General features: G+C 47.9%; 1 protein-coding gene across 3 annotated transcripts in view; it reads left to right on the top strand.

The window, feature by feature from the left end:
• Window positions 1-1,348: 1,348 nt before the first annotated feature.
• Window positions 1,349-26,046, top strand: part of CACNA1I (calcium voltage-gated channel subunit alpha1 I) — a 164,541-nt gene continuing 139,843 nt past the window's right edge. Inside the window, exons 1-3 of one of the 3 annotated variants that reach the window (XM_039725617.1) lie at window positions 1,479-2,098; window positions 2,229-2,262; window positions 15,934-16,235. In XM_039725617.1, coding sequence (XP_039581551.1) covers window positions 15,955-16,235 — 281 coding nt within the window. In that variant the 5' untranslated portion in view covers window positions 1,479-2,098; window positions 2,229-2,262; window positions 15,934-15,954. Of the gene's footprint in view, window positions 1,426-1,478; window positions 2,263-15,933; window positions 16,236-26,046 lie in introns of those variants that run through there. The other 2 variants (XM_039725615.1, XM_039725616.1) reach the window with 2 other exon arrangements.

Genomic DNA, 26,046 nt, shown 5'->3' with positions numbered 1-26,046 from the left:
GTCCTGAACTTGTCCAGGGACGAGCCGCTTTTCATGGAAGCGGTTAGTCAGGTAACATTTGATGCTCACAACATTCCAGTTGCTTATAACACTGCTCTTTTTCTTTTTTATCACTTCTGGAGCAGCCTGAGGATCCTCTAAGGGATGAATTTACCTTTCAGGACAGGTAACAAGATTAGATACTTTAAAAAACACAAAATTGTTGCTTTAAAAGCGTACAGCAGCCATTGTCTTTGTTCCAAAGTCTTAAGGGCCCCGTGAGAGACAGTGATAGTGCCAACCATGTTGCTCAAGCTCCAAGGAGCTTGGCTTATGTGTTGTAAGTAGCTAGGGGCTCCTTGACTTCTGCCTCAAGTCCCTGCCACAGCAAACCAAAGCCACATGGAGATAAATTGCAGAGGAGAGGAGATTTACTGGATGTTTTTCATCCTAGGTGGTGAACCCATGTCAGCTACCTTGAGGAAAACCAGAGTGGTCCTGACTTTACCAGCAGGTGGGCCTGCTCCATTGCCTTCCTGTGGAGAGTTAACCTCCAAGGGTCTGTTTCTCAGTATGATGAAAGTGCTTGGTTGCCCAGCCATTTGCAGTTTAGATGAGTTAATTACCTAGACCTAGCTATTCTAGCCATGCACTGCAAAATCTGTGACATGGAGTGGACATCATCTTGGTGAGGAAGGTTTGGAGAGGCTTTGTAGAGCCCTGCAATAAAGCAGAGGAACTTCTGGGCTGTCTTGCTGTGTTGTACCATTTAAAATATATGCCCATGGTAGAAGCAAGAATATCTCCATGTCTCATAACACCTGGAATTTTATTGGCCTGAACGGGCAAAACCCATGAAAAGCTTGAGGAGTGTGATGGCTTCCTGTAGTGTCTCTTTCCCAGAGCTGACTTGGTATCTCCAGTAGGAAAACTGAAGGTCAATGCTTCAAGAATGAGGGGCCTGTGCTGACGTGGGGTAGGGCTGCTCAGCCACGGACTGGGACCAGTGGGGGCAGATGGCTGTGCTGGCCCTCCATTGGATGAGGCTCGGGGAGGCTGTACTCTGTCCTAGCCACTGGAAAGTGGGATTCCTGCACGTTATCCACCCCCCTCATTTCCCCCTGGCTCCACAAAGCACCAGGGAAACTAATTTGCAGAGAGTTGTTCCCACCCCCTGAGTTCCAGTAACAGATCTGGGTGTAGGATGGGGCGGAGAGGAGGGATTGGTTTTGAGGGAAGGACTTTTGGGGGAGGGTTGTTTGGTTTTTTAACTCTTCCCAAATGATAATTCTCTGACCTGCTTGATCTGTGACCTGCGGAGGGACACAACCTTAAAAGTTCAAGGAAAGGCAAGCATGCTGAAGGCAGTGTCCACCAGAAAAGGAAGGCTGAGTGGGCTGAAGGAAAGGGCAAACCAGCTGTCCTGAGACCCCACTGTGGATGCAGGTGTGTGATGCTGTGCAAGGAGATTTCTGCTTTTCCTCCTGTGTTGCAAGGATTCCTGCATTCTGTGCCTCTAATTGTAGGTTCCCCTAAAGACATTTGGTGTCACTGTAAGGACGGTGTTTCTCTCTCTCTGCCTTACAGTTATTCTCTCTCTCTCTCTGTGCAGTTCGCTCCATAAGCCGTGGTGAACATACCATGAGACAGAGAGAGAGCGAGACAGACAGAAACCACACACCAGCCCTTCCTCCTCACTTCCCCACCATGGAATAGCTTACCTTGCCCCCACCCACACCTCCATCACCTCTCAGCGTCCTGCAATTATTCTGACCCTCTCTCTGGTCTTTTTGGAAGGAAGCTTCTGTCACTTAACACCACTCGCCTGGAAAAACACACAGAGGCAAAACCCCCCCCAAGCCCTCCTGTGAAGGAAGAGGTCCTTTTTTTTAACCTCTTTTTCTTTGCTCTGACTCTAGAGCTCCAGACTCCAGCCTGAGCAGCCAGAATTTCTTACCATGTATTCTCCTTTTAAACCATCTCCTTCCTGCACACGCTCAGTCCTTGCAGGCACGGATCTAACACAACTCCCCGCTTCTCGCCGGCAGGTTCTTTGCTCCCCATCACTCAGCTGATCCTGATCTTTTTTTCTCCTATTCTCCCCACCCCGGGCACCGAGGTGTGTGTGTCTGCGTGTGAGTGTGCCTGTGTGCAAGGGGGGGAGGTGGGGGGGCCTTTTTTTTGTCTCGGTGGGGAAATTTTTTCAAAGCACCTTCATTATTATTTTATTTTGCTTCTCTGACTTGGAGACTTCTCCCTCGGAGATTTCTTTTCCATGCGAAGGTAGGTGAGACGCATGCACACCTGGCTAACCTTGTGTCTGTTCTGTCTCGTTTTGCTGTCCTTTTAATAGAAAACTTGCGCCCACCCATGTACCTGCATCATTCCTGTTCTGTTTCGTACCTGTGTCCTCTCTGGCAGAAGTAAAAGCTGAGGGTAGACATGTCTGTAATGTGAATAATTCTGTCTTTCCAGAGAGGAAAGTTGTTTCTGTGTGCATGTCCGGTGGTACGTGTATGCCCGAGTGCAGTGCCCATGTATGTGAAACTGCCTCTGTTTACCCAACAAGTAGCAATAATTGATTTTGGGGTGTGTTTTGGGCAGTGGTGGTGGAAAGGGAACAACTGTGTGTCCAGTAGTTCATGTCCATAAGCAATTGCAGCAGGGAATGTGTATCTCACAGATAATCAGCAGCTCTTTATACATGACTGTAAATGATACAAGGAGTGTGAATAATTCCAGGAATTTCAAATTTAGCCCTGGTTAGTTTGTTCTGTTATGATGGGGATGGATGGTGGGAAAGAGGGAGGGTTACAAAATCTCCTCCCTGGAGAGGTAACTGCCTGAGACTTGTAAATACGTAACTTTTCCTAAAACCTTCTCACTGTTTAAGGTCTTCTTAGGTTTGGGGTATTGTTTTGGATTTTTTATTTCCAAAGCAAGAGTTTGGTCTTGGATTCAGGTTTCCTAAATTGTCTTTTCTTGTTTTGTTTATGGTTGTTATTGCATTTCAATTGCATGTGCAACATCCTGAAAAGGGACATGGAATAGGATGTACTTTAATTCAGCAAAATGCATCATCTTCTGTACATCACTGGAAGCTGTTGGCTGGAGTCAGGGGGTGGAGTGGGGTGGAAACAGAAGAATTAGAAAAGAGGAGAAACAGAAATAATGTTAGACCTTGTTGACCGGCAATTATCAGGCATATTTTCTGCCAGTACTGGTTTTCGTAACCCCCTTGATGGTTACCTTTTGCTTCTTGGTAACAGCAGCTGTGTGAAAAGTACCGGTGGCTTAAAAAAACTAAAAGGCCAGAAAGAAAAAAAACCCCCATGTATATATATATAATTGCCCTGCAAATTATTGCAGAGAAAAATGGTAAACATCTAAAACAGAACTTGTTGTGCATTTTCTCTCTGCTAATAGGAGGTGTTTATCTCATTGATCTGGGGGTTGCTGCTGGTTCTGTGTCCCTGTCGCTTAGAAGACTGCTATGTAAATTGTCAGTTGTTTCTGTGTGCTATTGCAGAGCTCCTGATCTTAGATTTGGGCTGGTGACTGAGGATTTATTACCTCAAAGAAGGAAGGGGGTCTGCTGACCCTCCATCTCGCTTACCTTCAGTGTTTTAACTCCGACACATAAGCTGCTCTGTCAGTGGAACGAAATCCTCAAGCATGTTCTTTTCCAACACCCAACCTACAAAGAAACTTTTAATTAAGAGCACTGCAAAGAGAACCCAAGAGCTCCATTTTTGCCTTCCTTCCCCTTTATATTTTAAGGACATCTTCTGAGCAACTCTCCCCAGCCAGCACTGCCCCATCCCCGAGGTCTGGGCAGGCACACAGCCTCAGGCAGAAGGCAGCTGCCTGCAAGGGACTGAGAGTATTTATTCCTCTCTCCATTAAATAACAAAATAGTTTCATGGCATGGCCACTGGATGTGAGCTCCCTCAGAAGGGCAGCAGTGGGTGCCTGTCAGCGAAGGCTGGTGCCACGATCCTCTCCCAGGCAGGTAGGGATGGAGTCTGGGCACGGCACTGGATTGCCTGCCCACTGCCAGGGTGCTTGCACCAGGCTGCCTGGGCAAGGGTGCAGCTCCTGTTTGGGAAAGCCTTGGCCCCGACTGCAGCAGGAAGGTAGGGAAGAGCAGCTTCCCTGCAGATCTCACTGGAAAGCTGTGTTGAAACACTGGCCACCTCCATGCACCAGAAGATGCACACGTGCCTTGCCAGGAGATCTGGTAGTGAATATCTCAGAGGAGAGTCAGGGGGACAAAGAAGAAGCTTTGATCTGCCACATCTAAGGGGTTTGCCTTGTGAAGCCTGGATCAATCTGACAGTGCCTATTATAAAGGGGGTTATGCCAGCAGGGATGGAGTCTGGGCACGGCACTGGATTGCCTGCCCACTGCCAGGGTGCTTGCACCAGGCTGCCTGGGCAAGGGTGCAGCTCCTGTTTGGGAAAGCCTTGGCCCCGACTGCAGCAGGAAGGTGGGGAAGAGCAGATCTCACTGGAAAGCTGTGTTGAAACACTGGCCACCTCCATGCACCAGAAGATGCACACGTGCCTTGCCAGGAGATCTGGTAGTGAATATCTCAGAGGAGAGTCAGGGGGACAAAGAAGAAGCTTTGATCTGCCACATCTAAGGGGTTTGCCTTGTGAAGCCTGGATCAATCTGACAGTGCCTATTATAAAGGGGGTTATGCCAGCCTGTTTCATGTTTTATCTTTCAAAAATCTCCCCTTGTTGCTGCCTTGGGAGTGTTTTCAGGCTGTGGATCTGGCTGATGCAGGGCCAGGACATCCACAGCCATCAAGGGAGTGAGGGGAAGCATCATGTGAGGGGGCTGCTGTCTCACAAGGAGCTCAGTGCTTGCCTGTGGCTGTTTCTGGGTGGGCAGGGTGGCCTTGGCAGGGGTCTGAGGAGACCAGCTGGGCTTCCTGGGTCTATCACAGTGCCCCTACAGTGCTGGGTGAGCTTTCCTGTGTCCTCACTCTTGTCCCCACCTAGAGCAGCACCCTCCTTGATGGCCCAGTCCTGAGCACCCTCAAGGTGCCAATAATGCACCTGTGCCCCAGGCTGCAGTTCTGGCACCTCTTCTAGTCCTGGGCTTACTTGCTTGCCTCCTTCCACCAACCCACTTCCCACCTGGCTGCATCTCTGCTGCCTGATCCACTTTTGGAGAGCCCATGTGTCCATGCTCAGTGTGACATGGTGCTAGCCCACAGCCCTGTTTAATGTTAGAGCCCTGCCCTGTCCCATGGCAGCAAGGCACACCAGGAGGATGTCCCACACCAGGGTGGCTTATGCTGAGCCCTGGCCATCTCTGATTTTGGGAAAAGCCTGCAATTCCAGGCTGTGCTGCACAGAAGCCACATGCTTGGTCAGCTTTTTTTCCTAGTGAAAAAAAAGTTGAAACTAATTTTTATTCATTTTTCTCAAAGAGAACAAGTGTCTACAGCTGGAAACTCATGAAAAGCACACACAGTGTTAGGAATCTTTAAAAGAATGGGGCACTGATGTAAAATAAATTTAATCTTTTATTAAATTGAAGTCCCAGTCCTGCACATTCAAGCAAGCAGGTGAATTTCTGCAGTTGCCCAGAGCTTACTAGAACCTCTGAGTCTGTGGATGGGTTCAGAAATCAAGTTGTACAGATGGATCTGCAAGATCATGTAGTACCATTTCCTAGTTATATTAAAAAAAATATTAGGTGGGATAATGTGGGGCTGATTTGAAGGGTGTTCAAGATCTGTAAAACCTCAAACTGCTTTGGAAAGTAGAATTTTCTTGTCAGTTATGCAGAGGTACATCGTTGTTTATAATGACCTAATACAGGCGCCTTACTTGGTTTATTCATCTGTGTCTGAAGTGCACATATTGAAGCTCCTAGAAATCACATCGTGGTTTGAAAAATGTCTTATACTGATACAAAATTTATTTAAGCCCTCTAATCATAACTCAAATTGCATAAATCAACCCAGTAACTTTGTAATAAACTCGCTCTCCCGGTGCTTGTCAGGCCGCGGTGTTTGAAGCACCGCAGTGTGCCCTGAAGAGCAATCAGCCCAGTGTATCAGGGACTAATTGCAATGAGGAGATGTCAGAAAATGCCTTCTCTTGCCTTGAACTGGAGGTGTGGCACAGGAGGGAGGTGGTTTCTGGGCCAAGCAGCCTCAGTCACCAGGGGCTTTGCAGATTCGTGCCAGTCCTTGCAGCCTGGGGGCTCCTGGTGTGGAATCCTGCTTGGTGGTGTTTTCTGCAGTAGCTTGTAATAAACCTGCAGAATGCAGTGCAGAAGCCACTGTGTGATCAAGGCAGGACTGGAAGGGTGCCTTCGAAACAAAGGTTGTTACCCTCCTATCAAATGTGCATGTTAAAAAACCCAAAAAAACAGTACCAAGGGCACTGCTGGTCTCTGCTTCTGACATAACCATCACCTGCAGCATGGGCACCACATCCTGCTCTGTTGTGCCTTGATGTAAAGCTCCATGGGGGCCTCCTGGAGGGCAAGCAAAGGGCATATCCTTATGAAACTACTGCATTTGGGGCTATGGCCATGGGGCTGAACAGGGTGGAGAGGAGCTGCTGGCCTGTGCTGTTGGTAGCTGGTGAAGTGACAAATGCCAGGGATTTCACTGCTGTGATGTGGCTGCTGAAAGTGCTTGTCTGGTATGATCACTGGGATGGCGGGCAGAGGGTGGGGAAGGTTTACATTTCCTTTCTCTGAAGTGTCAGAGTTTGGCTGTGGCTGAAAAACACTGCTGTATGGAGAGCACAGGTGGGGTTGGTGCTGCTAAACCTTGCTCAGGTGCTGCCTTAGTGTGTCTGTCTGACAGGCTCAATTAAGCTGCTTTCCAGGACAGAGGTTAGGAATGGATTTTCCTGCAGGTCACACTGTCAGGAGTGGTTGGGATCCTGTTTCTGCTGCTGCATGTGTGTGCTTACAAATGTGTGCATGTGTATACAAGTGTGCAGTGTGCCCAGCACTATCTTGCCCTCAATTGCTTGTCTTCCTTGGACATTTTCCCCCCTTATTTTGCCTTTAAACTCACTCTGAGTTTGGCAGAGGGGATGGATGGAGGTAGGGGCCAGAGTAACTCATTATGGATGCTTTCAGACTGGGTTTTCTGGCAAGGCTGCAAGCATTTGGCTTGGATATAGGGGTCCATTTCAGGTCTGTGGTCAGATATGCTTGCACTGGTGTCTTTGCTGCTTTTCAGTGATCATTATTCAAGCAACTGTCCCAACTTTGCTTCTTTTTTCCCCCTGGTGACAGCAGGGAGAGAAGAGGACTTTTAAGATTATGTAAACAAGCAGCAGTGTCAGTAATCAAGTCATGTGGGATGCAGGGGAACCATCACAAGGTCCTGGTCCATCTATTGACCTGAGAGTGAACAGCCTGTAGGCCTTTGCAGAAGAGTTAGCAACATTTGTCTCTTCTCTGTTTCTAGAAGATTCTCATCTTCAGAGCTACATTTCCTTCCTATATCCTCTTTCCTTTCTGGAGGCAGAGCCTGGGGCATCATCACACTCCACATAGCTTTAGCTCCCTTCCTGTTTTTGTTTTTGCCAAGAGTTAGTTTGCTTCAAACACATAGCTGTGTTTATGCAGATTATCTCCTTTGGAGGGATTGAGGGGGAGCAGTAATTTTTAGGGAGGAGAGAGGCTGTAGATGTAACCCTTGATGCTCCCCAAACCTCTTCATATTGTGTTCCCTTTAGATGTGCTGCTTACTGTCTGCACCTCCGCATTTCCACTTTCACCCCAGGGAATCTCCTTTCCAGATGTGAGTGGTGATAGCGAGCTGGGAAAACGTCTGGAGGTGGTGAGGATGCTTGTGCAGAAGTGGGCAGTTGCATTCAGTTCTGTGCTGTGACAGGGACCAGGGAGTCTCCTGGGGTCTCCCCACTCCTTGTATGCTGCTGTTTTCCTGCTCCCATTCACTCCAACAGGTGCTGAGGGGACCTTGCGTTGGGCTGGGCACTGGGATTGAGACAAAAAGGGCAGAGATGTTGATACAGGAAGGATGGTGTGAAGCAGCAGAGGCCCTCACTGTTGGCTTAGCCCCAGGATGCCCTTTTCCATCCTCTTGTAGGGATGCAGTGCTGGTGGCTGCACACAGGGCACCTGTCCTTGTGGCGGGCAGAAGCTGCAGCTCTGTTCTCCCAGCGTGGGCTTCTCATGGAGGCACAGCTGAGGTATTTGCACATTTTGTCTTTCCTGCTAGCACTTCAGGATCTGGATCCTGAAGGGCTAAGAGTGTGGGGATGGCCTCAAAGCCATCACTGCTGGTAGCCCATGACACTACTATCTTCCTCTTCTTCATCCTCATCTGACCGTCTTAATTGACTTGTTCATTGCTGACCTGAAGGAAAGTGGAAACAGCACATTAATGACTTCCCTGGCTGATGATAAACCAGATTTTTGCCTGCCAGTGGAGATGCAGTAAAATAACACAGAGGGAACTAGTAAGGTCAGAAAGATGGGTGGAAAATAACTTAATGAGATTAATCTTAGGAAAAATGCAAGCTAATGCACCTGGAGGCAATCAAAAATCTGAAGCATGTGGTCTGAGAACCTGGTGAGGGGCCAGGAAGGGACGGCTCAGACCACAAGATATGATGGTAGGTGACACGTGAGACCTGGACTTGCAGCGAGGCAGGGCCAGCAGAGCCACGAGGCCAGGGCAGCCTGGGGGCAGGGGGCACAGCGGTCCTGGCACAGCCCGGCTGGGTGACATCCAGCAGTGACATCTGCACCGAGCCACCGAGCGACAGCGGGGCTGAGGAGATTCATTTATGAACAAGGATTAAGTGCTAAAGATGTGCGGCTTGGCCGAGCGGTGGTTTTAAGTGAGAGGACATGACAGGAATTCTCTCATGTGAAAGGTGTCTGTGGGCACGAGGAGGAGGCATTGCTGGAGCTCTGCAGACCAAAACAGCGCACAGGGACAGCAGGGCAGCTTTGAAAGGGAAAACATTGACTCTGGGGCAGTGTCTCCACACAGATGGATCTGTTGCAGGATGGAGTCATCCCCAGAAGGAGATTTTTAGAGTCTGTTCACTTGGAACACCAAAAATGAAAATGCTTTTTTGGAAACAAGTATGCATATTCTCTGGGAAGTAGTGGGATAAGGTTAGGGTCTTCAGCAGCACTCACCTCTGGATCTCAAACACTCCACAATAGTTAAGGTCAGGTAAAGATTTGCAAATGGGAAACTTCTTTCTCCTCTGTTTACCTACACCCAAAGTGGCCATATTACTCCTATGCCTTTTCTTCTCTTGTTGCTTACCTTTTTTTCCTCCATCTCTCCAGCAAAATTTTTACTAGTTTCCATAACATCTTTGGCTTGGCCAAAGGCTTCTTAGCAATGTAAGATTTCCGCTTTGCTGTGCCAGGAGCAGGGACCAGAGGTATGGGCAGAATGGGGCTATCCCAGCCACACGACAGGGAAGTGATGCATTGGACATTGACTGTGATGATGAGGGTGGGAGTGTCCAGGAGATCAGGGCTTGCTCTTCCTGCAGCTGCAGAATGCTGCCTGCAGTACAGGTTGAAGGCAGGGTATTGTTGAGACTTCAGGACAGATTGTTTGCTTATTTTGTCCTGTGCTGGCTGGACTGCTCCTTCACCTGCTCAGTGGGATGTGTGGGAATCCATAAAATCAGAGGGTTTTGGGAAAGCCATAAAAGACAGGCCTCAGAGACAGCAGAACTGTGACTGGGGCTAAGCAGTAGCCATAAGATTGGACAGTAGAAAAATTGTAAGAATGTAACGTAAGAATAATATGTAAGAAGTAGAAAAGTAAGGACAAGTAGAACAATGGTCTGTGTATTAATGATTGTCTAGAATAACTCTCTAGGCTGCAGAAAAGTATATCTAGCAGATATTAGGAAGTTCTAAGCTTAATAATGGAGCTCTGTGCATTATGCTTTAAGGCTTACAAGCAGGTATTGTATTTGAAATAAGCAAGCATTGTTTTAACCGAAGGTAGGTGTGCTTATAGAGGTTGGATGGAACTACTGCCAATATGCTTTTGCTTTGTTTTTTGATTGGTCAAAAAACTTTTAAAGTAAGTTGTAACATTAAGTTCTTGGTCTGCTGCCTGGGCTGTGAGCTGATGGCATCTTCCCATTGTCAAAACCATGTAATGAAACTGATGCTGGAAAATAAAACAGCCCAAGGCACGTTCCTAGCAGTCTCATCCCACTCGTGGTTTGTACATAGTCCCCAGCCAGTGGTAGGATACAGGAATTTCTTCTGCTCCCTGTCCTTGACAAGAGGAGGGGTACAAAATGACCAGGGTCATGAAAAGGGTGAGGCTGGCAAGTGCTCAGGCAAATCTAGCCGAGGATAATAGCATGTGTGGAAAGAAGGCACAGCAATCAATCAGCATGCAGCTACAAAGGCAACAGGTCATGGCACTTGACTGGGGCAGGGAACCTGGGGGACCTTGGCTCTGGTGCGGGCCATGGATGTTGTGCTTCAGGGGCGTGTGAGAGCACCAGCATCTGCGAGTGATGGATTCAGGCACCATTTGGAACATTCCTTGCTGGCTTTCTGCCACGTCCCCTTGCATTTGGAGGTGCTGAGATGATGGAGATATAAAAGCTCTGGTTTCAAATCAAGTGCTCAGAAAAGTGACCCTGTTCCTTAGTGGCACTCATACAGCCCCACACACACGCATGCAGATGAGAACAGGCGCTGTGGAGCTGTCTCACACAAACAGGCAGAGAAACATGCCAGTGCCAGCTGAACACAAACACAGAGGGAGCTGGGCACCACTAATTATACTGTACCATGACAAACACTCCAAATGTGAAACCTGTATGACTAACACGTCCCTGCAGCCAGACGCAGGCATCAAAGGTAGCTCTTGCCAGTTACAGTGACAAAGAGTGGCGGGCTGGCTGCCATGCTCAGCAGAGTGCCTGGGGGCTCCTGAGCGGGGTCACCCCACGCGCCCCAGAACCTGCCACACAGGCATGGCCCTCCTTCAATCAGCCTGGGCCTGTGCAAGGCTGGCTGCAAAAGCCGTGCCCCCAAACGCTGGTCAGCTTTTGGATGGAGATGATAAATAAATAGGTGTGCCTCAGGTGCTGCTCCAGCGGACGGGACCATCTTGCTGTCCCCTGGAACACCAGCTGGAGGTTGTCATTTTTGTCCCTCTTTTGCAAGGGTGTTAGCAGGACAGAGTGGCTGCTGTGCTTCCTGCTGCTTCTGAGTAATGGGTGACTGATGGTGATGGATGGTTTGGAAAGGACTTGTGTGCCCTCAGAATGGGAGATGCTGTGTTTACCTTTAAAGGAAATATACTCTGTACTTTCATTTTTGATGGGGACTTCAGTGTTGTCTGTGTGAGCAGTGCACAGGCAGGAAGGAATGGCTCATAGGCAGTGTGGGCTGGCAAGAGATACAGAGTTAGGAATAATGGTGGGGAAGGTTAACTCTGAGGATGGTCCCACGTGAGAGTGGAGTTGTATCCTGCTAGACTCCGGGTGGATCCTCTCCAGCACTGGGACAGTGCTCTGGGGACCTCTCCCTGGTATTTCCCTCTCCTGGCTGGCTGCAAATGCCCTTTCACTGTCAAGCTGCAATAGTTCAGAAAGGGCTGCGTGAGCTTTGTAAAGGTCCTACCAGCCCTCCCTCACCCATGGCCCCTGTCAGCCCCTCTGCCAAGGGGGCACTGAGGAGCTGGGAGCCTGCTTTGGCTGGAGTGTGGTGCCTGCAGCACACCTTGGGCTGGCTCATGGCACTGACAGCCCTGGGGTGCCAGCTGCAGCCCTAAAGGGGGAGTGTGTCTGAGCAGAGACTTCTGCAATGCATGCCAGGGGGTGACATCGGCCTTTTTGGACAGACACCCCTAAACTGTAGCACTTCTCCTGCATTGTGATAGTTTCTGCTTTTATTCCTAACCAATTTCCACTTCTCATTAAGTCCACAACTTCTCTTGCTGTTTTAGAGCATCCTTCTCCGTTCCTCCTCAGTATCTGGCAGGACCAGGTGCTTCAGGGGAAGGGCTGAGCCAGAGGCTGTCAGCTTCTCTGGTGCTTGCCAAGGCGATGAGCTCCCTGCCAGCGCACGTGTCCAGGGCAGGTGTGCGTGCCGGATGCAGCACCAGTGGGTGCTCGGCCCAGGATGGTGGTGCCTTTAAATGGGCCCTGGGCACCGACAGTGCAGCCTTAAGACCTGGCTCCACAGAAGGGTTTGGCACAGGCTGTGCAGGGAGGGAACAGGAGGAGCTGCCAGCCCACAAATAACTTCCCTTCCCCTGGGAGGGAAGTGCAGCTGGTGTAGCATCACTCCTCCAGTGGTATGTGACTTTTGCAGCGGAATGTTTTTGTGTATTTGGGGGATATTTGGCCGTATAAGTCTTGGGTGGGGAGGATTTGATTTTTTTCTGGTGGTCTGGCCTGCTGTACTCGCTGGGGTTAGGCTTGCCTGAGCAAAAGCTGACTGAGAAGAACATGCACCTGGCCACCCCATAACCCTCGTCTTGTATCCTTGTCCTCCTGTATTGCCCTTGTCACAGTAAGCTGCACTTGCACAAGCGGGAGGTTAGAGGCATCCCAAAGACAAATTCTGGAGATTTATAATTCTATTGAGTCTTACTATAACTGCCTTTTATCTGGGTAGGAGCCCTCTCCATTGATGCACATTTTTCTGTGCATGCAGATAAATGCATTTGCCAAACTCATTCCTCATTTTGATTTAAACAGTGCTCCCCTGGGTTGAAATACTGTAGCAGGCTGACTCCAACCAAGTTACAGAGCAATGCTACAGCAAGGGAAGACCAGTGATTGCAAGCCCAGAGAAAATAGTTGTATTGCATTATTGCATGAGTTGCAGCCTGATGAAAATAGAGAAAATAGCTGATTTCAACCTCCACATCTGAAATGACAGCAGAGACAACCCTGCACCTATCTCTGGCAGAAAAACCACTCCACTCTTCTTTGAAGTTGAGATGGGAGGACTGACTGTGTGAAGAGCTTGGAAGTGCCCTGTGCTTGATTTTCCCCCTTCTCTCTTTTGACACAGAGTATTAATCCTGCTTAATGTAGGAAATACATCGTGATCACAGCCTTGGGAGGCAGAACAGGATTTAATCTCGGGAAGGTAACGGGTATTACTCACATCTCCAGTGGGGCAGCTGTCATTCAAGGACTGCATTTAGCTTCAGGACTTCCAAAGGGATTCACCTGGCCCTGTGTCCATACGAGCCCTAATGAGTCAGTCTGAGCTGCACAAATTAGAGTGATGAACTGTCTGTGATATACACGCCACCCAGTTTGTGCATGTGTCTTCCACATGGGCAGAGCTGCATCCCTAAGTCCCAGCTGCATCTAGCAGTGGTGAGATGGAGAAGAGGCCCTGGATGCTTGCTGAAGGGAAAGCAGGGAAATGCTGATGAGGTTGTTTCTCCTATTCCTTTTCTCAGTTGTACTGGTAATTATGAAGCTTTGTACGCTGCAGTTTGGAACTGTCATGCCCTCATCAGTGTGCATGCTCTGAGCACCATAATAAGTAATTCCTCCTGGCTGTCTCTGCTAATCTTTCTCCTCTGTGCTGTAATGGGAGGGAAGTTGGGCTCAGCCAGTGCATGTTAATAGACTGCAAGGCAGCCAGCTCAGAGCAGGCAATGGGGAGCTGGTGGGAATAAGGAATGAAAAAGGTGGTACACATAGTTGCATGGGTGCCCAGAGTCAAAAATCTGCTGAAAGTTTTTTTTTGAAAACAGTAGTGATATTTGGTGAGAAGGATGCACTGGAGATTTTTTTCACAGGGCTTAAAAAATTATGAACAGCATCCCAAAGCCAGTCAGGAGACATGGTAGCTGTTCTTTCCAATAGCTGCAGGCCTTTGGGATAATGAATTCGAAGAGTCTCTCTGCTATCCCCTAAGGGACACGGTGTCTGCTTTCTAAACCCCTGCACTTGCTGCTCTTTATTCTGACAAATACCAAGCCTTGAAGAACAAGCAAAGCTTTGGATCAAAGTGTGTGTTGGAAGCAGGAGGCTGACAAAACAGGATAGGTAGGCAGAGGTTTCAGGGTCTCATCTGGGAATGATGGGGACTGCAACCTAAGGTGGAGTGGTTGGCAGGGCTTACAGATGAGTGGTGTGGAGAGCACTGGAGATCATGGATCCAGCAGCGTGAGCATCAAAAGGATCACGGGCTGAAATGTCAAGAGTGCATTGCAAAGGCAGAGCAGTGTCAACAGAGCTGCTCACAGGCTTTGTGATCCTAAAGTGAAGAGAACTGGGACAAGTGCCAGGGAGCATAACCTAGGGCCAGTACGTGAGGAGATGAGGTCTGGACAGACACATCCTTTCCTGCTGCTCATCATCCCTTCCTGTACTGCAGTGTGTCTGAGGGCTCTTGTGTGGCTTTTAAACCTGTACTTGCAGCATGGGCACTTCAGATGGTTGAACATTCCAACAGGGTGAAGGGAAGACAGCTGGCAGTCACTGGCCAAGCTCTCTTTCCTGAGAGTGTCCGTGTAACACCCCTCCAAAGCCAAGCCTTGGAGTTTATTTAATTCCCCTCAGTTTGACCAGCCACTTCCACTCTACTATTGAATCCATAGCACCCAGGTAGCAAAGTGATGTTTTTTAGCAAAAGTTTGGTGCTCTGTAGTGCACAGGAGTCTTGTGGTTCTGCCCTGGGTGCAGCTAAGCCATGCACAGCTACCTGCTTAGCTTGCTCTCTACTCTCCAGCTGGAATGGGAGGAGAATCAAAAGAGTAAAAGGACTAAAAGGCAAAAAAGTTAAATAAAAGCAGTTTGATGGGTAACACGAAAGTTGTGCGCTCAAGTAAAGCAAAAAAAGGAATTTATTCACCTCTTCTCATGGGCAGGCAAGTATTCAGCCATCTCCAGGAAAGCAGGGCTCCATCATACATAACACTGACTTGGAAATACAAATTCTATCACTCCAAATGTTCTTCTTTCTTCCTTCTTCCTCTAGTTTTATGTGCTGAGAATGATGTTGTATGATATGGAATATCTCTTGGGTTAGTTGGAGTCAGCTGTCCTGGCTGTGAACCCTCCCAGCTCCTTGTGTATCCCCAGCCAGCTCAGTGGTGGGGTGATGTGGGAAACAGAAAATGTGTGAGCCCTGCTCAGCAGTGACTGAATCATTGGTATCATCAACAATGTTTCCAGTATAAATCCAAAACACAGCCCTGCTCCAGCTGCTGTGAAGAAAATTGACTCTTCGCCAGCCAAACCCAGCACAGTGAGCTTGAGACCTGCTCTTCTCATGCCAACCCACACTCTCTGACCATTCTGTTTAGGGAAATAACTTTTGCAGCTTGTGTTCATGTTTCCACTGCTCCAGCATAGGAGAGCTCAAGCTTGAGTAAAAGGTGCTTAATGTTTAATCCCACTTCTGGCTTGTGTTACAGCTCAGTGTTTGAATGAGTGTTGTGAATGGGTTTGACATGCGTTTGTCAGTGCCAGTCTGATGGAGCCTGTGTGATGGTGTGACACAGGGCCAGCCCAGAGTGCCCTTGGATGGAAGAGCTTGGCCAGCAAAGCTGCACCTGGAGTTGGCAGGACTCTGTTAAGGTCTGCAAGGACAGGATGACTCTGTTGTGCCAGGATGGGTCTGTACTGTTCAAAACATTGTGCTCTGTTATGGTGCTCAGGCTGCCTCCAAAAGAGCTGCCACCACCCTCTGAGGTGGTGCAGCACTCTGACAGGTGTCTCAGGGGCTGCAGGGATGCTTTGGATGGCGATGGAGAGGAGCAGCCAGAGGAGTCTTGGTAGAGAGAGTGACTGGCAGAAGAGAGCTTAAAACTGCTTCAGCACCAAGTGGTTTATCACTTGTCAGAGCCATCGGTCCTGCAGCTCTCCCCTGCTCTGGACTTGCTAGGAGAGCCCAGACATGCTGTGCTTTTGCTGCTGATTCCCTGTGGGATATAATTTCTCTTTCTCGCTTCCTCTGCAGGGGTCCTCGCTTGTGGCTGGCATGGCAGAGTACGTCCCCCAGCCTCCCTCCACCTGGCCTGCAGGCCCACAGCCCCCTCACACTTCTGCCATCTGCCCACTGGAGCCTGTGGATCCGGGCATCTCGGAGCAGCAAACACCACCGGAGCAGCCACCGTCCTCCCTGGAGCTGGGTGAGGATGAAGATGTCACCTCCCCTCCGGATCCTGATGTCCCCTACCCAGACTTGGCCCCAGTTGTCTTCTTCTGCTTGAAGCAGACCACCAGCCCGCGGAGCTGGTGCATCAAGATGGTGTGCAACCCATATCCTTTCTGAGCTGCCCCTTCTCCCTCCCCGCCTCTGGCTCCCTCCTGCCCTGTCCTCCCCTCATCCTGCCCTCCTGGGCTGCCTTGCAGGTAAGGAAAAACTTTTACTACATTTAATAACCTTCTTTGTTCATTGCTTGTGTTTAAGCAGAATCTTTGCTGGTTTAGTGTGTGATCAAAAGACACTGATTATGAAAGAAGGGACTTTGGAAAGAGCTGCTGACAGTCCCAGGCATAGGACCTAGGAGTGGGAAGAGTGGAGGCGTGAGGAGAGGTACATTAGAAAGTCTGTTCTTCCCCTTCCCAGCTCCCTTTTTGCCTGGGACAGAGTAGGATTTGCCAGCCCAGGAGCTTTTCAGTCTGCCATGAACAGGAGGTGTCTGAAAATACAGGCTTTACTGAGACTTCATCTTGCCTTAGTGAGGGACACACCACTCCTTCTGCACCCTGATTGCAGGGAAACCTCAGTGGCCTTTCCATTTAGTACATGTCACTGTCCTGCCAGTGTCTTGTGGGGATATCTGGCCAGGAATAAACGGGAGAATGTCTGTTCCACACAGCCTGGGAGAGATCTCTGGGACATAGGCACGTCCTCCTGTCCATGGTCAGCAATCACACAGAGGTGTTGTCATCATGCTCAGTGCATTCATGGCAGGAGGGTCCCTGCAGCCACCAGTGCCAGTGGTGGCCACCTGCACAGCTCATCACCAGGAGCCTGCCAGCTGGGCTCTGTGGCTCCAGTGGTATAAAAACCAGGTAGAGAAGAGCTGCTTTTCCTGAACTGTGGGATCGTTCATGGTGTGGAGGAAATGGAGAAGATGAGTAATCAGAGAGGTTGGTCTGATATTTTTGGTGGGGGATCATTCATGGTGTGGAGGAAATGGAGAAGATGAGTAATCAGAGAGGTTGGCCTGAGATTTTTGGTGGATGTTTTTCTAGACAGAAATCTCAACTGGCAGCACTTTGTACCAGGAAGTTTCTTAGTTCCTAGTTAGGTAGGTATTAGCTGTGAGGATGCCTGCTCTGGTTTTGATGTATAGATTAACTCAGAATGTCTGGGCATACAGTGGAGACTAGCAAAATGTTTCCAGGAGTATTTTCAGCTTTAAGAGAGCCTAACCCTGGGTAAGGACTTGAAGTGGTGTCAGCAGTAACAGCTGACCTTAAATGGATGAGATTTGTTTTAATTTCAAGTGTAGGTAAAGGTTTGTGTTTGAGCTCTGAGCTTTTGTCTTAAAGTTCAAAAGCCACTGAAGAGATGTTGCAGTTTCAAACACAGGTTATGGCTGAGAACACATTGGAGATTTAGCTATTCTGCTTTCTTTTCTACTGGCTGCTCCATAAAATTTTAAAACTCTGCATTGAATTATGCATTGCTTTTCTGTCACAGTGTGCCTGTGCTAGTTATTATGTCCTGGGAAACTTGTCCCAGCATGTGGTAGAGCAGAACTCAGAACAGGACTCAGAGTAAAGCACAAGACATTTGTGTCATGATAAAAGGCTAGATTTGGGAAATGAAAGAGTAACAGTGTGGGCTTGGGATGAAGGCTTGCCTTTGGGTGAGGGAAGGAGGTTGTGGTGGAAGAAGACAAGAGTCTGTGCTAATTGCTGGCTAAAAAGTCACTCAAAGTAATCCCCCCAATTTGGTATATTGCAAGGAGTTTGCTTTAAGTTGTTGGAACTATTGCTCAAGAAATTGGGCTGTCTTAGCTTTTAAGTGTTACTTTTGTTCTAATCTGCAGACAAATGTGTTCTTTGACTTAGAAAAAGACTGTTTCTTATTAGAAACTAGATAAAGAAGGAAAAAGCCTCACCCAATCACCTGTTGATGACATGCATGTGGCTACAGGTGCCACCAGGGAGTGAAGGGCAATGGTGGGGCTGCTGGTAACCTTTTGGAAGGGTTGTGTCAAACTTGAGGTTTCAGCTCAGCTGTGTGAAGCTGGGAGATGACATTACCAGTGGAGACTGAGAGGTGAGGATTCAGGCCCTCCTCTGATTTCCTTTCAACCCCTTGTGCTCCTCTTTTTGAAAGGCTCGTGTATTAAATAATTATCTTTTTTTCTCAAACGGGTGGTTGCTTCTGCACCCTGAAGGCTTTTTGCATGGAATCATATGCTCTTGGCATCACACTTTTTTTTAACAGCATCATAGAAATGATACATTTACAAGGCCTGGTGGTACATGCCTGGCTGGGAATCAGACCCTTCATAAAAGATACTTCTATGAAAATCAAATCCCGTCTTCTAGGAATTGATATGCTTGCCTGCTTTTCATCCTTGTTATACTGAGCTATTGGGTCTCCAATGTGCTTAAGCTAAGCAGGGGCAGGATGAGTCACTGTCGTAGGTCAACACCTGGCCTTTCGTGAAGATTCAGCAAAAAGATGGGGCATTAATTAAATGCCTATTAATCTTCTTGTGGAATTTTTTCCTAGATTAGAGCTTCATGATCGCTGTTATGGAAGTACTGTCAATGAGATTTAAAAAGGAAGCTCTGATAGTTAAGGACTATGTAACAATTTTTTTAAGCGCGAGGTCATTAACCACCAAATTTCAATTTAGGTAATTGCATTCTAACTACTTAAATCCCCCTCTCCTGGAGATTATTTTTCCTTTTGTGAGCAGTCCTGCAATTTTGTTATGTGCTATTAAACAGCTGCCATATTGCTTTGCTGCAGTGCAGTAATAGAAGAAAGAACCACTTATTTCTTTGCTTTAAAATTGCTTCTGGAAGCGTATTAGTGTAGAGATGTGTGATGCTGTCATTGCAAAAGTTGTAGATCCTAACTCCCTTTTGAGAAGAGGACTCTGATGCCTGTGAAAGTCCATGTGTTTGTCCCCAAAGGGAGTATTTGCTGTGCTTTTTGCTCTTGTAGCGTGTGGTGAAAAGGGGCCTGATGCTTTCAAGTTTGGTGATTTATGTGTTTTTGGGATGGCTTTACCTACAGCACGAGTGAATAGATGAATAACCTTAGTTTATTTGGAAGCAGATTTATTTTTTTATTCCTAATATACCTTATTAGAGAGAGGTAAGTGCTGTATCACCTGGGTGTGCAGTGCAGCTCACCATGCACCTGGAGCCCGGCTTGTGCCCTGATTAGAAAGGAGCTGTTGTGATGCAGCACATGAGCAACCAGCCAGCTGGTTTGTTTAGGTTAATTTGTGCTTTGGTAACAAAAGATTGGACCACTTGGAGTTGTAGATCACGGAGCTGTTACAGCTACAATGTTAATACAGTCCTTATTTGAGATATGGTTATGAGAATGGCTGGAAGATTTTTTTTTTTTTCTTTTATAAAACCTAAACTCTGTCATATAGGATTTGAAGTCAAGCTTGGATGGGGATACGAAGAAAAGTGTAAAAAATATGTTTCCAAACCAACTGCATAGCATTTATCTTATGAATTTATAAAATGTTTGCGACTAAATAATGGGCATGCCACATGGCACCTTACAAATGGATCCTCATGAGAGGCTCTGCAGTTCACTACTCTGTCATTTTCTTGCTTTTTATGTACCAACCCCTTGGTGAAGCTGTTGGCCCTTTGGGCTTCTGTTTTGCTTTCAAGCAGTGAAGTGTTGCACTTCCAGCTGATTTGAGTGGTGTAGGAGCAGCAGGTCAGATCCCAGATGAGCAAAAGCTTATGTGCACACTTAATTTTTATTACTGGGAGCTGTGTTTTACAGAGTATTGAGCAGGGTGACTTCTTACAGCTGTGGTATGACTGTGTGTACCGAGGAGCTGCCTTGTAGCTCATTAGCTTTAAAACCCACTGAACAGGGGCTTTGCTATCATACCTGCTGCCAAAAATGCCACCTTGCTTCTGGAGATGCTTTTACTGGTGGCATTGTCAGCTTGGACTGTGTGCTCTGTGCACAAGGAACCAGGACTGGCCTTGAGCATTTTGGTTGGAATCAGAGGAAAGCTCTGCATTTATTCCCCACAGGGATAATTTAGGTGTGAGTCAGTGGAGTATAGGATGGCTGGTGATGGCAGTAGTGGAGCCTCATGCTGGCACTGCCCTCTGAGAGCCAAGTGCAAAATCAAACGTTGGAGAAGGAAAAATGTGTGAGTGGATTGGTGCTTTTGTTGGTGACAGTAGCAGGAGGTGCCACAGTGCATGGGAACTGTGGGCTGCCAGGATCACTGCTTTTTGGGTGCTGTGTGGTTAAGGGGGCAACAGCTCTGCTGCTCATTAAGCTTTGGGTTAATGTGTTATATATGGAAAATATGCCCTTGTTAAATACCAGTTTGGGCAATTAGCTTATGTCCATTGAAGTTATATGTGCAGATTCTGTTGTATGCTGTGCTTGTTTTTGCCTTATGTTTGTACACTGTCAAACCCTGGACACACTGTTCTTAATGACTGGCTGTAGTTGTATAATAAACAAGCATAATCTGCAAATTTATTGCAAATCTTGTAGTAGTTTGACTGTCTTAAGGCCTGAGTTCCTGTAATCATTTGAATTTTACTTTTCTTTTTCACATGTGTTTGTATATATAAATAAAAATCATGGTTTTCTGCCTCTCTAGTAAGTAGAGAGAAGCTTGGAAATGTGACCAGAAAGTGTAATAATACATTAAAAATTGAATGGCTTATGAATTTTAAGCAGCATTGATCATTCCTGAGAACCTGAGGATCATGGCTTTCTGCTCTTGGGGTCATCAGTATCAGCTTTTAGGTGCAAGTTTGAAAAACAGTAAAATGTATATGTTGTTCATGTATCTCCATTTTAAGAGCTGCTCTCCTGTCTCTCTTAAAAAGCCTGGCTCAGGAGACACATGAAGACTCTGGCATTTATTTGAGGACTTTTGACAGCTTTGTATCATTGTAGGTAACCAGGCAGATGCTGCTGCTGTGCCCCCTTTCCAGCCAAGGAGATATAGCTGTGCACCCACCAAGTGCACAATTTTTTTCTTTTTCTCTAAGAGGTTTTCTGACCTCTTGGCACTCCACAACATTCTAAGTCAATTTTGCAGTTGCTCCTGTTGTGTGGGATGGCCAGAGCTCTCCAGTGGGTGTGCAGTGCTGGGGCATTGGTGTTCCCGTGGGCTTGTGCCAGATGCTTTTCAAGCTTTGAGGGAGCAGGACTACTTTAGGTTCTGCTGGGTTTTCTGCCCCTCTGCCAGCCTCACTGCTGGAGTGAAACTTGCTATTAGCAAATAAAGGTGACTTCTAATGAATCAGCTGTTCATTATCTTGATTAATATTTGAAGGCACTGAATGCAGTGGATCAATATATCATCAAGTGCTCTCCTCCCCTTATGTGTTAGCAATGTCTTAAAGCAGACATGTCCTACCCTTGTGAGCTGACCTTTAACTTCCCTGTTAACTCTCATGAGAGAGCTAATATAGGCTTTACCCCATCTAACCCTACCTGTCTGAAAACCACCCCAGGTCTCTGTATGTATTTGACAGACTGCAGCAGGAAATTGGATGAACCTCTTAACTGAACCTCTCTTTGGAGGGTGAAGCAGATCTCTGGAAGTTCCTGTTCTTCCTTTAGCAAAGCAGTATTTGCTGGATAGCAGGCTGTAGCGTCCAAATGCTGTAGCATTTGCATTTTGGATTGCTATGCTGTTTGGTTTCCCAGATGCTCTAGAAGAAGGCAAAGAGAAAGATAGGGAGCAGGTTTAGTTTTGGAAATTACACGGTCTGAACATTTTAGTGTTTCCGTAATGATATATTGGGTAATCTTAGCTTTGTGGGAGAGGAAGAACCCCATCCACCTGGACTCTGGATTGGAGAAAAGTAATTCTCTGAATTCCAGCTTTTTCTTAGGATAGCTGTTTCCTGATTGTGGTTGGTAGGCAGGTGGCAGGGGAAGCATGACAGAACTCAGGGCCTTCACAAGTAGTTGAGAAGGAAGTTGTCTCCACAAAACTAGTGACAAGGGAGTGCCATTAGTGCGGGTCATTTGATGTGCAAATTTACGAGTGGAAGTTTAGAGGAACCGTTTGCACAGTCGGATGTGGTGCAAATGGAATTTAAACTCGTGCATTGTCATTAGTAGCACACAAGGGATGGATATGTTTGAAGGGGATTTGCATGCTTGAGATCTGTAAGAAATTGGCTGGGTTGTGTGGATGTGAGATGTATGCAATTTCAGGCAAGTGGGCAGATGTAAAGGGATGAGGTCTAAATTTGGCTGGCTTGCAAGATGGCCCTGGGTATCTAAGCACAAATGTTGAAACAGGATAAATCCCTGCCTCCCATCCCTTTAGCTTAATCCCTGGAGGCTTTTTTTATGGTGAGAACTCAAAGACCATGGTTTGGAAATGAAGCAGGACAGCAGCACATACAAAATCAGGGCTCTGACTGAAGATTTGATGTTCGTAGGGTCTAACAAAACTGGAAATGAGGCTGAAAATTCGTGGTGCATCCTTACTGTCTTTTTTCAAAGATCTGAACATTTTTGCTGTTATTGAAGGATAGATTCCAGGTGTTGGAGGAAGTGCTATACCTGCAAAGCACAGAGGAGCCTGTGGTTTAGGAGAGGGGTATTTCTGCTGTGTGTTTGTAATGCCCTGTTTCCCTAATATGTTTCAAACCCAATAAAAGACCTTGTAGGACTCTGTGCCCTGATGCTTTAGGAAAGCAGGGCAAGGACTCTTACTGCAACAGCTTTTGATGAGGTGCCTTAATATGGTACCTGGGTTTATGACCAATGAATGTGGAAAGTGCAGGGAAGCAGGGGAGAGAGCATAGAAGATGCAAGTCATAAAATTGTCTGGTATAAATCAGTTATTCTGTTATACCTAGTAAGAACTAATGTGTGTGCACCAGCCATTGCTCTTCAGGTGAGGCTGGGGAGATTGGTCTTGTCTTGTCACACAGCACAGTGCATTTGTGGCAGTCTGGGGGTCTCTGGTATTGCTAGGCCAGAAGAGAAGAATGGTGTGCTCAGCTGGGATGCAGGGATGGTAGCAGTGCCTGCACTGAGGGACAGCCCCATCCCTCTGAGGAGTGCATTACTGAACTGAAACAAATGCTGAAAAACCTTTCTGGAGCATATTGTGCTTATTCAGTGGAATATATTTTGCCTTGGAGAAGAGAACCACTTATTCTTTGAAAAATGGTCAGTTTGTCTTTTTCAGCCTTCGTGAACACTGGAGCAGGGTGTGTTAGAGTGCCAAAGAGGCTTTTGTAGGAATAGAAAGGGCAATAAAAATGCTCCTTTTGAGTTCAAGATCTATAAAATACTCTGACCAGACCTCTAATTGCATGTCTTGTTGTAACAATGTGAATTAATAGAATTAACCAGTAACAAACTGACCAGCTGGTTCTTTGAGGACTCGACACTCTTCCCACCCTAGAGCATGGGAAAGGGCCTGCAGCTGTGGGTTGTGAGCACAGTACTTGACAGGAGCTCCTTCAGGTGAGGAGCAGTCAACAGATCTGCAGCTCCTCTGCAGCTGGTCCCAGTATGGCTAAGAGGAGGCTATGAAACACTTGGCCCATTGCAGACCTATGGAGAGAACAGGAGCAAAGAGTCTGCCAAGCTGTCAACCTCTAAGCTGGAAAGATCTTTATGGCCCTGGAGAAACACTGTCTTTGGACAGGCACTGTGTTTTGGTGTAGGAAGGCTCCAGCCTGGTATAGGATGGACCAGGCTCAAGCTTGCACCCACTTCTGTCCTGTGCTTTGCCCACTGGTCCTGGTTGGCCTGGAGCACCTTGGTCAGCCCCTTCCTGGAGTGCCTGGTGTATCTCTGTGCACTCCTCTCCTGTGCTTCCCTGTCTGTTGGGAGCAGCGCTGAAGGAGGTCCTGTTTGACACGTGCTTCTCTTAAATGGGGTTTTACAGCCTCTGGCTGATGAGGGCTGAGGGTGGTGGGAAGAGCCACCAGCTGGGGCTGCCTGTTCAGAGGGACAAATCTGGTGGTGGAGTGGGCTTGTCCTGCCCTTTGTCACTGCTGCTCCTTGGGCTGTGAGTTTGTGCTGTGCTGTCTCTTGTTGCTTCTCTACCAGGAAGGGGCTGCTGCCCTACCTGCCTCTCCTCCTTGGAGGTTCCCTGGGCTCAGCTGTGCAAATGAGAAGGAATCATCTCAGGAAAAGCTTTGGAGGAGGAGAGAAGCTAGCTCAGAGGGATGGCTTTTTATTCCATGTCAAGAAAACAATGGAGCTGTGACCAGCAGCCAGGGAAAGAAGCTGAGATGAGCAAGGAAGGCAGCTGGACTTGTAAAATGAGAGGTGAAGTGTGATGATGAAGATGTAAGATACTGATGGGGAATGATACCTGGAGGTTATCTAGGTTGGGAACAGGTGATGCAAATCGCTGCTGACCTTGGCAGTTATCTCAGCAAACCTTGAAATCAATGGTATTGAAAGCAGCTGACAGGCCTGAGACAATCAGCATGAGTGCTTTGTCTCTGGCTGCCATCAAGGACTGGTGAAGTAAGAAGGTGTGTGATGGCAGTGTGAGCCTTCTGCTAGAGAGCCTGCATAGCTGCTTGGATGCAGGCTTGGCTGCTCTGAGGGATGGAGCTGGTGTGCAGTGCTGTGGCTGGAACAGCTCTCACAGGCCCATCCTGGCTGCAAGGTCAGCTTGTGGGGATGGAGATGGAAAGCTTAGCTCGGCCTCCCTGCCTTTCCCTTCTCCAGCTTTCTCCATGCCCAGTGCATCAGTGCAGTTTGGGGAGGGGAGCAACTGCCTCAGGTGGGATGGGGGATGTGCCAAGCTGCGATGTGGGGGACCATCTGTCCCCCTGAGACAATGGTGCCATTTACACTTACGTACTGCAATTCATCCAAGAGGAAAGATAAATCTGTCCTGGCTAATGATACATCACACTCTTTGCTTATCCTTTCTTCCTGTAGTTTTCTCTCCCCCAGTCTCCTCTTGTCATCACCTACTGTGCTTCAGTCTATAAAAGAAGCCATTGCTCCCCCTCCTTGAGTGTGATTTGATGTTTCTGAGTCCCTGCACCTCCTCTAGCAGACTCCCCTGTGACTAGCCACTCTGTCTATCCCTTTTCCTCTCTGTCTGTGGCAGTTTGTCATTTTCCCCCTCTTTTATAATTTCCCTTGCTGTCATTCTGGGTTTTGCTGCTAGCAGCCTGTCTGCACTGACTGTTCCTGCCCTGGAATTGGCTCCCTCTGTTAAGTGCCTCTCTTGGCCAACACTGTGGACACCCAGCTTCCTGGGGTGAAAGGTCAGGGCTTAAAGGGGAGACCTGGAGGTGGGATTTAAACAGAGGACATCACTCATTGGCTTATTTAGAATGAAGAGAAAGGCCAGGGCTCTGCAGAGGTGTGAGTTTAGCTGTGAAATTAGCAGATTTCTGCTGTCTCTGGAAGGGATTTCTACATGGCAGGGTGGGATTTCTTCTTCCTTGTACACACAGGCTGCTTCCATCCCCCTTTAGAGCATTCCAAGCCCAGGTCAGCTGCTATCTTCCTGTGCTCTTTGACATCCTAGGGGCACCTGTGACATCCCCATCCTGAGCTGTCAGTGTGTAGGAGCACTGAGCTCATTTCTGAGCTGCAGAGTCCGAGGGGTGCATCCACCTGGGAGCAGGGACAGGCTGCTGGGAGGTGACCACATCCAGAGCCAGCCTGGGTGACACTTGCTGCTGGATCAGCTGGCTCTAGCCTTCTCTGGAATGTAGCTGGTGCTCTGCTAATCCTGCTACCCAGGTCTGGCTCTCGTGAACTGGCCCAGACAGATGTGAGCTCAGCTCCCAGCACTGGCTGGGAGCTCTGTGGCTGCAATCCCCTGGCCCTGTGCCCCAGCTTGGATGCTGGGCAAGGCACTCAAGGATTTGCTTGCAAAAGTTGAACCAACAGTGCTGTCTCAGCCTTGTT

Source organism: Passer montanus, unplaced genomic scaffold, assembly GCF_014805655.1.
Source record: "Passer montanus isolate IOZ18808 unplaced genomic scaffold, ASM1480565v1 scaffold55, whole genome shotgun sequence".
In the NCBI taxonomy this organism is placed as follows: domain Eukaryota; kingdom Metazoa; phylum Chordata; class Aves; order Passeriformes; family Passeridae; genus Passer; species Passer montanus.
Note: the sequence above shows the minus strand (reverse complement) of the source record. Positions and strands in the feature narration are given on the sequence as shown.